This window comes from Moschus berezovskii, chromosome 9 (assembly GCF_049115385.1).
Source record: "Moschus berezovskii isolate FMDL1 chromosome 9, NW_MosBer_1.0, whole genome shotgun sequence".
Lineage (NCBI taxonomy): Eukaryota > Metazoa > Chordata > Mammalia > Artiodactyla > Moschidae > Moschus > Moschus berezovskii.
Window position 1 is genome coordinate 72508043 of NC_142468.1, and position 13796 is coordinate 72521838.

Consider the following 13796-nt stretch of genomic DNA (forward strand, 5'->3'; position numbering starts at 1 on the left):
CAGATTTTTTGTTTTAAAAAGTGAAGCAACATTATGAACGCAGAGAAGTTGAAATTATCTGAAATGAATACATTAATCAAGTCTGTGTATTTACTAGAAACAAAGGCTACTAGCATTTTTACCACCTAAACAAAGTATTTTTTTTCTAATGAAATTTCAGCTGAGTATCGTTTATCTTAAGAGAAAAATAATGGGGCCTTACCTATTCCAGTAGCTCCAGAACTGGTCATGCAGGTAGGCATGGTGGCTACATTCATCACCAAATGAGGCTTTGCTTTCAATCCAGTGAATTATGTGCCCTTCTACAGCTAAGGAACAAAGCATTACGAATACAGAGCAAAGGGAAGGGGAGATTGAAAATTCTGACTCTGTCTGGGTGTCTCCATGCTTCACATTAATGAAGAGAGGCTTAACCCTCACCATCATCTATGTACGTAATTATAAAACAACACATCGTATCTGTTTGTGACAAGGAACGTTTATGCTACAGTCATATCCCTTTTATTTTTGTCATTTACAAAAGTCTGTTCTGAGATTGCCTATATAAACTGACAAGTAATGCAAAAGCAAACCAAAGTGAGCCTGGCTTTTCCACAGAAATCTGTTTTAAAAATGCAATATATAGAGAAATGACTTGAAGATGGTAACCAAAATGTCTTTCGAAGACATGCTTATTTCTTAAACATAGGTAAAAGTTTATAAAGCTTAGGTTTCTTCTGAACCTATTATTTTCTGCCATTTAAAAATCTTTTGCAATTATTTCACACATTTGAATACAAAATTATCAAGCTAATATAGATTCTTCAGTAACATTTGCTAATATTAACAAAAATTTTAAAAGCTATGGAAAAAAAACACATCTCTTTATAAACAAATGCATAGTAGAGTCTAAGGACTTACCAACTGGTACTTGTAAAATAAAATCTGGTGTTTTGTCATAACCCCTTGCACGAAGCTGATCTTCATCTACAGGAAGAACAAATACTATTACTTATCACAGTATTCCATTAACAAGACAGCAATATAATTGCTTTTCTTTCTTAAAAATGTGTAAAAATTACTAATGCAGTCACACATATCATTCTTATGTATGCAGTGCTGTGTCAGAATAAATGAACTTTCTTCACAAACCTGAAGTAGAGATATAAAAATGTCTCTTTGTCCCTTCTGCATTTTTATATCTTTATTATAAACATCATTAATTCAAGCTGTCACATGCTACCTTTCTTATAATTGAAAATATACTCAAAATAATGAAATATACTTACTGATTAAAAGAAAAGGTTTCCACCATCATGAATATTGCTAATGTTATCAAACCCATACTGACAATTTACAGTAAGGCATGAGCACTTTGGCTTTTACAATTATAAAACAAATGCTTTCATTAAAGCCATTAAGAAAGTTTAGTTTCAATTAGTGAAACTATTTCTACATACAAGAATATAAGAGAGAGAGAAGGGACAATGAGATCCCCACAGAGAATTAATTACCCTGCTTAATACCTTTGGTCTGCTATTGTTTCTGGCATTTACCAGAGTTTTACAACTAACAATATGTAATTCTGAAAAGCAAACAGGCTTTGAGATTTTTTTCTAAGTCTGTTCGATTTCTTGATCTTCTGTAAATATCAATGAGTAGTCAGGAGGAAAGGAGGCAGGAAAACAGAGAGCTTGTCAAAGTTGGAAAAAACTAGCTTGATGCTTGGTTTAAAAAAAAAAAAAAATCCTCCAATATTTTCTAAAAGCTGTCCTTGACTTCTAATGGCATTACAATGTGATACTGAAATGAGCAGTTCTCTGTTAGATTTTGGAGTGACCTGGTCATTCAATTCCAGACATGGCTTTCTGTCTTCACCCAACCTCAACTAATGGCCCAACCAAGTAACAAGGAAGGCTGTGTGGTCTCTTAACATCTACTGGGCTGTTGACATTGTCATGCATCCCATTCGCCTTCCTGCATCACCTTTGATTAAAATTAATGACCCATTCCCAGTGTTGGGTAGCTTATTTCCAATTCATTTGTCAGGCCAAGACAGTGGTTTCATGGCCAACGTTCAGAAATTGTTTTAGAACACTCTTGTGTACATCCTGAAAGGTCAGCATTTTAAACATAAATAACCTTTTAATGATAAGATACACTTAAACTAGATATTTAATTACATTTGGTTAAAGTTGGTATCCTTTACTGAAATTCTGAAGGACTGATGCTAGAATTCAAACCAATCTCCCCTGCTTGAAAGATAAAAAAATACCAACATAACTGTTGAGATAAGGAAATAAAATTAAAGTAATCTTACTTTAAAAACAAGAGAATTTGGAAAACTGGACTGTAAATGAACAAGACTGAAAAAATTTCTATCCTCTCAATGCATTCTGGCTACAAGAATGTTTAATGGAAAAGGCATTTATTAAATCAACCCAAGTGCCTAGAGTTGACGTTTCAGGTAGCTGACAAACAGTTTTAAAAGCTATGAAAGTGAAAGTCGCTCAGTTGTATCCAACTCTTTGTGACCCCATGGACTATACATTCCATGGAATTTTCTAGGCCAGAATACTGGAGTGGGTAGCCTTTCCCTTCTCCAGGGTATCTTCCCAACCCAGGGATCAAACCCAGGTTTCCTGCATTGCAGGCAGATTCTTTACTAGCTGAGCCACAAAAGAAGCCCAAGAATACTAGAGTGGGTAGCCTATCCCTTCTCCCAGGGGATCTTCCCAACCCAGGAATCAAACTGGGGTCTCCCACACTGCAGGCAGATTCTTTACCAATTGAGCTATTGTAGTTCAGTTGGTAAAGAGCTATGAAGCTCAGTTGGTAAAGTATCCACCTGCAATGCGGGAGACCTGGGTTTGATCCGGTTGGGAAGATCCCCTCCCAATGCTACCCACTCCAGCATTCTGGCCTGGAGAATTAAATGGGCTGTAAAGTCCATGGTGTGGCAAAAAGTCGAATATGACTGCGTGACTTTAAAAGCTGGGTTGACATTAAAGAAGAGAGATTAATAGTTTATTAAAACTATCCTAGTTTGATCAACCTTTGCAGGTGTTCAAAATCTGTTTCAGAAGGAAAAATTATGATGTTTCTGACAATGGCTAAAAACAAAATTTCAAAGGTCACCAAGCAATCCAAATGCACACACTAAAATCCCTTAAAAGGCAGTTACACCCCTGTTCAGTGCACCCAAATTACTAACACAGTATCTACAGTTTAAATTTCATGACTTACTTAATGTGAAAAATTAAAAAAAAAAAAAACACCTAAACTCCTCAAACTGAACATAAACATCAGAGAATCCCTCCATCTTTCTGTGGAGAACCTCAAACTGTAATACAGTACTCCTATACTTTCTCTATACCGCCCCCACATCCCTCCTTCTCAGCATAAAGGTGATTCAACCGTAACTGCAGTCAAAAGACAGCTTCTAGAAACCCATGCCACCACCAGCAATACTACATTTTTTCTTTTTTAAGTAAAGAGGTTACTCCACACATCTGAAATACTTTGTTATTATGCATTGGGTATTGTCTCTGTTCTTTATTTTCTAAACTCTGTCTTACCTCCTCTGTTTCAACCTTCACACTATTCCTTTCAACCTAGATTTTCCTTTACTTGGCAAAATTTAGAGAAAATGACAGGACAAGTCTAGGAAGTGGTATTCATGAAGAGCTGTCCCTGCTCACCTGGTCTCAGCCCCAGGAGATGGACGTTTCTATCAAAGATCACTCCACTGAGAGATTTTTAAGTCAACCCCATCTATCTGACCAGATTTCCTGGCCTTTGCATTATGCTCCTTTCCTGGTTCTCAGACGGTTAAAGATTCCTTACCATGATCATTATCCAAACCACTGGGTATGGATTTAGAATTTGGTTGACCATCTGATGGGTCAGGGTTCAAACGCTAAGATCTAGAGGCTACGGCTCACTCATCACCCAAAACACTACCTCTTGCCTGATTCCTTGTTCATCCCCTTGTCTTACTGTGCATAGGCCTGGCTCCCACCACACCCAGAGCCTGAAGCCTCTGCTCTGAGGGCTACAGTCCATAGGTTAGCAAAGAATGGGACACAACTTAGCCACTAAACAACAAGAACAAGCTTGTTAATGTCACAGTCCAAGTATTCATTATCAAAATTAATATAAGAATAGTTTCACTTAAAAGAAGACTCATTAGCCTCTAGATCCACAAAATGTAGGATTTTTAGATAAAGGGTACCTCATGAAACATAGTACTTCTGAGCTTATAGAGTCTTCTAACATTCCAACTTACACATGATACAATGAAAGAGGTCAGCAGAAGTGACTGCCAACATCTTTTTGTTATTGTTCAGTCATTAAGTTATGTCCAACTTTGCGACCCCATAGACTGCAGCATGCCAGGCTTCCCTATCCTTCGTTATCTCCCAGAGTTTGCCCAAATTCATGCCCATTGAGTCAGTGATGCCATCCAACCATCTCATCCTCTGTTGTCCCCCTTCTCCTCCTGCCCTCAATCCTTCCCAGCATCAAGGTCTTTTCCAAGGAATTGGCTCTTTGTATCAGGTGGCCAACCACCCGGGCCTTTCAAATAGCCAGACACAGATAAGAGCCCATCTCAACCAAGCTCTGGCTTGTCCCAACAGACCACATACAAGTTTTAATTATGGCAAATATTTAAATTTCATCATGTGTAGTACTTATGAAGCAGCAAAAAAATTCTCATTTGATTTGAAAACACAAGAGCGGGGATGGGTCTTGGACACTGTTTAGTTGACACCTGCCTGAAGAGGAAGTGAACAAAATTAACTCTTGATTTCTAGCATTTTAATGATCCTTTCTCCAATATAACTAAAAAACCAATGAAACTGCATCTACAGATAAAACTGATGCTAAATTTTTCAAAACAATCCAGTTCTTCATTTATTTTTAAGTTGTCAGGCTTGCCTTTGGAGGACATTTTAAAAAAGGAATCACATAAATGTAAAGATCACTGTGAAAGTTTAATTTCTCTGGCCTTTTAATTACCCTCTCCTCTAAATGCCCAAAATATCCACAGCAATTAAGTACTAATTACACAATTTCTTTTTTTAAAAGAAAGGGCTGATTTTGAGTCAGAGAACAAAACACATCTGAAACTAGTTAACAATATACTTAAGAATCATAGCAGGGCATGAGGACTATAAGAAAAAGTCTGAAGTTTTCCTTTTTTCTTTCCTTAAAAGGCTTTAAATTTAAGAAATATAGTTATTCTCAGAGAAATTATGCAAAATTCCCGTTCATAACATCTGAAAATGAAAAGAAAAATAACATTCTGACATGGCCCTTTATCTATGAATTTGTCAAAAGGTTTCTAAAATCCTAGGTTAAAATGCCTTGTATGACAAAAAGAATCTTTTTAACATTGGTTACATTTTTTACTAAATTGGGGAAGGGCAAAAAAGACACTTCAATACAAATGAAAACTACAATATATTTTTTCTACTCTAGTATTTTGTTTTTCTGTGTGCTTTTTTTAAATCCTCAAATACTGTTTCATTCAATAATTGGAGCTGTGACCTTCACATCCCATATTTCTATCTTCTCTGGAAGTAAGTTTCACAGGCTTTCTACCTAATTAAAGAATTTAGCAGGGTTTTGATAATAGATGTTATTATGCTATGCAAACCATGTGCAAAGGTACATAGAACAGATATGCATTTAATGGGGAGACCAAGATGAATGAAAATCTTTAGAGGACTTAAAAATTCCATTACGTCCATTACTTTCAATCTTTTTCCCCAAAGCCTCTTATCAAAGCCACTAATAAGGAATACAACTGACTGCTCTGACCTTATCCTTTGTTTATGTCTTTAAGGGGACAATACTAGTGAAAACTAAAGTGCCCTAAAGACAGGGAACAAATGGGGCGGGGGAGGGTCACAAGTCAGAACAGTGCAAAGTGAGGCAGGGTAGGCTGGTCCCCATTGACTGGTGGTTCTGGAGACAGAGAAGATGAACACGGACAACAGAAGCAAAACTCTTCCTTTTGTATCTTACTCTGTTGCTGCTGTTCTACAGTTGCTAAGCTGTGTTCGACTTTTTGCGACCCCATGAACTGCAGCAGCATGCCAGGCTTCCCTGTTCTTCACTATCTCCTGGAACTTGCTCAAATTTATGTCCATTGAGTCTATGATGCCATCCAACCATCTCAACCTCTGTCATCCCCTTCTCCTCTTGCCCCCAACCTTTCCCAGCATCAAGGTCTTTTCCAATGAGCTGGCTCTTCTAATCAGGTGGCCAAAGTATTGGAGCTTCAGCTGTATCACTCTAAATTCTCTTGGTTAATACCACAAGAGAAGGGACAAGTCAGAAACCAGCATGGTAGAGTGAAAAAGATTTCAGGGCAAGCTGTTCGGGGGGCAGGGGTGAAGTAATAACTGTGATGCGAGGTCTGAGGCAAGTTTCCACTAAACAGAACAGGGGGACTGAATGGTCAGAGTCCTTTGTACTCCAAAATTCTGTGCAATGGATGAATGTCAGCCTTTGTCTGCCCCAGCTCTTTTAGCTGTTGTCACTGATGTGAGAACCTGCTGTGCCTGAACCAATCTCGGTGGAGGGAGGCATATTAGTAGTTCGGCGGCATACAAGAGATCTCTACACACTGATACACAAACACACAGGACCAAGGAACCCATCTAACAATAACAGTAACAGATGTGACCCTCCAATACTTTTTGTTTATGGGGAATAAGGTTGCAACCTGTAGCTAATTTTTTATAGGGTGAGATATTTTATTTTTTCTGTCCTATTTCCTGCCCTGACTGGCATCGCCAATCTACTCTCACAACTGATTCGGGTGGGCGGTGAAAAACATAACCCCCAACCACTGGTCCCAGGAGTGGACACGTGACCCAGACTAGCTGATCAGAGCCTATTTTTAAGATTGATTATGGGGCAAAATGAGAAGCACCACTTTCCCCCTGGGATTACAAACTCTACAGAGTAAACAAATTAGCAATTGCCAGGGATCACCTTTGTTTTCTGAGAATGAAGCCTATATTGGAAAAAAGAAACACAAAAAGGAAAAAAGAGGAGATACTGTTGGCATCATTTTGTCTTCTAAATTTTAGACACATCAGACGCAGATTTCTTTGAACGTCACACGTGTTATCTCTGAACCAATATTTCTCCCTTGTGTGTGTGCGTATAATCCAGTTTGACTGGATCTCTGTCACTTACAACCAAAGTAGTTCTAATTTATCAGCAGTGGCCAGGAAAGAAGATGTTGGCTGATGCGAGTTATCTAACCAGAGCAATGGTTGAGGGAAGAGCTGTGGGCTTTAAGCAGGAGGACTACCATCATAAGTGGACAGGCTAACTTGTCTTCAAAGTTCTAAAGAACCTTTCGGCAGCAAACATGTATCTGTGGTTCTTTTCTCTTGGTCCCAGGGAGAAGCATGCACAAGCAAAGTCAGTAAGATGAGTAAGTAAAAGATGGTCCCTCACCTTGACGATTTCTTTAGGAAGGGGAGAACAGACCCCAGATTCTCCACATTCTGCCCCTCAAAATAATGTTCCTGTTACCAGGAAAACTGTATCTTATTTTTATCCTTTAGTTAGGAATTTAGTTGATACTTTCAGAAACATCCAACCATCTTAGTTTCCTTTAGCCTACGTAACCCTATGTTTTATCTCGTCTCTTACCTTCAACGGCTAACATCTGCATGTACACAGTCTCAGTATTCTGAATCTCATCTGTTCCCACTGCCTATTCTTCACCTGAAGTCATAATTCCATATCACATCATAATCACTTCCCCAGAGCACTGCTGCTTTAGATAGGGAATAAAGCAGCAGGAGTAGATGAACTCTCAGAAACACAGATCCTAATTTCTTACAGCAAGGGATATCCTTCAGTAAGCCTATTTGGCTTTATACAGATTGCACCCTCCTGGAGTCCCACAGAGTAGTACATGAATGCTAGAAAAAGCACCTACGTAAAATATGCCGGTCTGTCATAATGCAAGACCAAACATGGTAGGGTGAGGCAGGATGAAGCAAATGTCTCTCAGGTGTCACTCAAAGTAATTGTTAGCTGCTACTAATAGGGCAACATTCACTGGAAAGAATAAAATATCTCTGGAACCATCCTTATTAAGCCAAACTTAACAAGAATTTGCACCAGACAGGGGCTATGGAAGTCACTAATGAAAGTCCCTCCAACCTGCAGAAATGCCAACCCATGGAGGATGAATGTTTGTCTTCAGTCTTTGGTACAAGCTCTTTCATATTTTCCCTATCATTGCAAACATTCTTCTTGTCTTCTGGCTGTCACTATTTTTCTTTTCTCCCTTGCCTTGTGTCCAAATCCCTCCTCTCACCCCACACTCCCAAAAGAAAGACAGAGGTGATAAAATAAAATATGCTATCACTAATTACTTGAGAGATACAAATTAAAACATCTCCATCAGACAAGACACATTTTCCATTTCATTGATACTAGAAATGGAACAAAGCCTTAGCAGAAGGGATAAGGATGGTCACAATGCCTAATTGGTCAATTTCCCTGTTCTCCAAGACTAAAGTGGGCAGCAAGCTCTTTGCATCTTCTGAGACTTTAAATGCACATCAATAAGTGCTCATTCTAAATTAACTATACTTGGAAAGAACTGATGTGTACTTATTTGAAAATTTCCTAGAAGGATCCAAGTTTGACTTGCTTTATTTATTTACTCCTAATGGTACATGCCCATAGCAAGTACCTAAAAGGCAACGGTTTGCTGCACCAAAAGAAACAGTGGTTAGCACTGTTTACAGTGTATTACTTTAGTGGTAATACAGCCAGGCTAATGAGTTCAGCAAGCCACCTGAGAAGCACATGGAAATAGGAAGAGGCTGCTGAAAGAGAGCAGATGAGTAAGATGAGTAAGTAAAATTCTATCGCTACTTCAGGAAAAGTTGCTTACGAGCCCATAGCACTTTCTTCCTATGTTGAGGCTAGCTATTGGTTTTTAACATAATCTGTACCTTCTTTAAAAATGTTCACAGGAGAAGCAGGACCACGGCCCTGAATGTATTTATTTTCACTACAAAGACAATCAAGTGAGAAGCACTAAAAGTGCATTTTTATTAGGACGGACAAGGCAATAGTGTGTGTGGGCTGGAGGGAAGGAGTGCTTATCATCATCTTCAAACTAATTTGGTTCAGACAGTAAAGAATCTGCCTGCGATGCAGGAGACCCGAGTTCAAGCCCTGGGTCGGGAAGATCCCCTGGAGAAGGTATAGGCTACCCACTCCAGTATTCTTGGGCTTCCCTCGTGGCTCAGCTGGTAAAGAATCCACTTGCAATGCAGGTAAACCTGGGTTTGATCCCTGGGTTGGGAAGATACCCTGGAGATGGGAATGGTTACCCATTCCAGTATTCTTGCCTGGAGAATTTCATGGACAGAGGAGCTGGTGGGCTACAGTCCTTAGGGTCACGAAGAGTCAGACATGACTGAATGACCAACACTTTCACTTTTTTTTCACTTCACTTTCCTGGCATGCAGAGAACATACTTGCAAAAGTTAACTGAAAAGAATGACTGAATTATGAAAAGAAGGAAAGAATTATGAGATCTCTGAGGAAACTGCTAGAAATTACCTGTATTCATTTGCTTGTAATTTGTTTGTAACTTGACCATAGCTACAAAAGCAGGGCCTTCATTTCTCTTGTATCTAGGGCTTAAAATAGTACCTGATTCACTAACTGATTGTTGGAATAAATATATGAGTAAAATATATTTTCTAGCTGAAGAACCTAAAGTCACTTATTCAACATTGACTCTTCTTAGTACAATGTAATTTTGAGAAGTACAAAATGGATAAATGTACAAGATAGGATAAATCCATAAGTACACCTAAACCTTCAATGAAAAGGAGGCTTCATTTTTCCTTTCCAATGTAGTGCCTGGTTAAATCCTGTGTACCTGACTATAAGAGTCGACTTATTGAAAAAGACCTTGATGCTGGGAAAGACTGAAGGCAAAAGGAGAAAGGGGCGGCAGAGGATAAGAAGGTTGGATAGCATCACTGACTCAGTGGACATGAATTTAAGCAAGCTCCTGGAGATGGTGAAGGACAGGGAAGCCTGGCGTGCTGCAGTCCTTGGGGTCACAAAGAGTCAGACACGACTTAGCAACTGAAGAACAAATCCTGTGCCATGGCAACTGTTCAGTACATGGTTATGAATCAGGAAAATTTAAGAAATTATTAGGCTTATGATAAAAGCAATTTATTTTTATTTTGCTCTTCTATCTGACCTCTTGGTTTTAGAGAGGTCAGATAAAATACGTATTTTATAAAATGACATATAGAGCGCAATAGGTGGAAAATTTTAAATAAGATAAAAAATTTCAGGAAGTCGTAATTCTTAAGAAGGGGTAATATATAAACGGTAAGAATCCTTGTCTTTTGAAAGTAGTTCAGACTTGAGGGAAGGAGGAAAGGGAAGAGAAAGGGAGAAAGAAAGACACACAGAGGGACTGATTGATTTTACTTTCACTTATTAAAAAAAAAAATCAAAGTAAAACAAACATGCCTGCAATGTCTCTGAAACAAAATTCAAGGAGCGCACAGAAAACAAGAAAATATAAAATGAGATTAGTAGTCTATTTATATACCTATGTTTTTGATGATTTATCTAAATTTACCTGGTACAATACTCTAGATCTGATTATTCATTGTAAAGGGAGTATTTACAAGGTAAAAGAACAAACCCATAATGATACTCCATAAGGGGCTTTGGGTTTTCAGGTTTTAACCATAAATAAGCATGTATTAATTCAGTACTACATTAAAATGCTTAAAATGCATAGAATAACAACTTCTTTGAATACTGATAAGGAAATGACTTCAAAACAGGACTGAGGTTACATGAAAAGAGCCAAATACGAGTTAAGGATCATCTTTGGTATGCTTCAATAAAAGAATTACTGTTAGATCCTAGAGTGAAGAGGAACAGATGAGCCCGTTCCATTTTAAATCCCCTTTCTGAACGTGTTAGCAAACAGCAGTGACTTCCTGCTGTGTCTCTGCGCTGCCTTTGTCAGCTGTGACCAACGCAATCTAGTGCCTTCAGTTCCTAGAATCAAGGGAGTCGAGGACCTGGGACTAAGTTTAAGCCAAGAGTGAGCCCTTTGCTCTTCCTCCCTGTTTGGGTCTCCAGTCTTTAGGAAGGAAGCAGAAAAAAACTAGATTAAGCGAAGAAGCGGTGCCAAGGGCTTGACTACCCTTAAGCAGATGGTGCCAAGAGAGTTGCACCAAGCGGTCTTGAAAATATTACTGCTCAGTTGCTGGCTTCAAACAACACATTTGGCCATACCTTTTTGGCCACTGAGTGGTCAATATGATCAAATACTTTATAATATACTGGAACTCCGTAGTTCAACAAAGTACCCCAGGGTGCAGCACAGGACATTCATTCCAATTGGTTCTGAAGGCATTATACACCTTATTTTTCATTAGATTTTAAAAGATAATTTCTATCTAATTCACCCTCTTCCATACAATGAATATTTCAGTTGTTCCTCTTATACAAAAAAAACTTGCTGCTTTTACATATCAAAATTTAATTTAGTAATATGAGGCCACTTTCCTAATTTATCAGGTGTCTTCAGCTCTCACTGGAGAATATTTATGGTATTCAGTTCAGTTCAGTCGCTCAGTCATGTCTGACTCTTTGCGACCCCATGAATCACAGCACGCCAGGCCTCCCTGTCCATCACCATCTCCTGGAGTTCACTCAAACTCATGTCTATGGAGTCGGTGATGCCATCCAGCCACCTCATTCTCTGTCGTCCCCGACTCCTCCTGCCCCCAATCTCTCCCAGCATCAGTCTTTTCCAGTGAGTCAACTCGTCGCATGAGGTGGCCAAAGTATTGGAGTTTCAGCTTCAGCATCAGTCCTTCCAATGAACATCCAGGATTGATCTCCTTCAGAATGGACTGGTTGGATCTCCTTGCAGTCCAAGGGACTCTCAAGAGTCTTCTCCAGCACCACAGTTCAAAAGCATCAATTCTTTGGCGATCAGCTTTCTTCACAACCAACTCTCACATCCATACATGACTACTGGAAAAACCATAGCCTTGACGAGACAGACCTTTGTTGACAAAGTAGTGTCTCTGCTTTTTAATATGCTATCTAGGTTGGTCATAACTTTCCTTCCAAGGAGTAAGCATCTTTTAATTTCATGGCTGCAATCAGCATCCGCAGTGATTTTGGAGCCCCAAAAAATAAAGTCTGACACTGTTTCCACTGTTTCCCCATCTATTTCCCATGAAGTGATGGGACCAGATGCCATGATCTTCGTTTTCTGAATGTTGAGCTTCAAGCCAACCTTTTCACTCTCCTCTTTCACTTTCATCAAGAGGCTTTTGAGTTCCTCTTCACTTTCTGCCATAAGGGTAGTGTCATCTGCATATCTGAGGTTATTGATATTTCTCCCAGCAATCTTGATTCCAGCTTGAGCTTCTTCCAGCCCAGCGTTCCTCATGATGTATACCCCCTCTTAAAATTATCAAATAATTACAACACATTCAACTCAATTCTTCAGGTCATTAATAAAAATACTGAATACTAAGACTTAAAACAGATTTGTTGCAGGACTGTTTTCAACATCCTTTCCCAATTTGACATAAGATCATTTGACTTCTCTTGGCTAAGTCTTGTTCATTTTGGAGCAAAAATTATGTAATCCAATATTGCTTAATTTTTTTAACCTAAAAAAATATGCTATGCAAATTATTAACATAAAATAGATGTGTACAATAATACAATCTGTATAGAACCTTGAAAAATTACCACATTTAAAATGGAAAAGAGGATTTAATTCCTGGTAGAGTGCTTTATGGTTGCTATGATCAGTTATCACATGTATGCCTTTTGAGGCTTAATTTTTAATGCCTAAGAGATGTTGAAAGAAATAACAATCTGTAATAAGATTCCATGTTGGCAGACAAACCATGTGTACCTGTGAGATTTAAAAAAAATCATACTCATATGATGACAATTCACTTTTGGCATAAAAATAATAAAAGCTCAATATTTCATTTTCAAGTGAAAATACTAGGCAATTCCATACATGAGACAAAAATACCTAACGTGAATTTTTCTAACCATTCTTTTCAATATATAAAGCATTTTATGGACAATATTTCTTTTGTTTCCTTCTCTCATAAGGCCTAGATTATGGTTAATATCTCGTGACACCAAAAGTAATACTGCAACAGATATTAAAGTATTTTTTCAGCCACTTATGCTATAAAATATTAATTGTAGGCCTGTGCATGTGCTGTGTATACAAGGGATTAGGTAACTGAGTTCCTGCTCAGTTCTAAATCAATAAAAGATAACAGCACAGCATCCGTCATCATTTGCTCTTCCTTTAGTACATAATAACTGCAAGTGGAAGATTTTTAAAAATATATATTTAAGCACTCACGGAGATATATATGCTGGAGGAGACGTAAGCAATACTTACCTAGGAAGGATAGGTTTTTCTCCAGAAGCAAGTCCCTCAGCAGGACTTCATGCTCATGACCAATGGCACTGGGAAGTCTTAGTTAAGGAGCGTAACATTGGCAGAATTACACTACCAGAAAAAATTGCTAATACCAGGGCTATACTTTGAGATGAAATGGAAAGCAGAGGTAATTATAAACATCCTTTATGCTACGCTAAAAACCCCTCAATTCAATTTAGGACCATTTATTAAGCACTAAGTGCAGCAAAGAATACCAACCAGCTTTTGCGCTAAGAATTTCTAGTCTTAGAGTTCCAGAAATCTTCTGTGAGTTCACACT

General features: G+C 38.4%; 1 protein-coding gene across 5 annotated transcripts in view; it reads right to left on the bottom strand.

Annotated features, from left to right (window-relative positions):
- Window positions 1-13796, bottom strand: part of CDIN1 (CDAN1 interacting nuclease 1) — a 242271-nt gene that overhangs the window by 107086 nt on the left and 121389 nt on the right. For all 5 annotated transcript variants that reach the window (XM_088839823.1, XM_055437269.2, XM_088839824.1 and 2 more), the window contains 3 exons: window positions 13475-13542; window positions 901-966; window positions 203-308 (listed from right to left, as the gene is read on the bottom strand). In XM_088839823.1, coding sequence (XP_088695949.1) covers window positions 203-308; window positions 901-966; window positions 13475-13542 — 240 coding nt within the window. The remainder of the gene's footprint in view (window positions 1-202; window positions 309-900; window positions 967-13474; window positions 13543-13796) is intronic.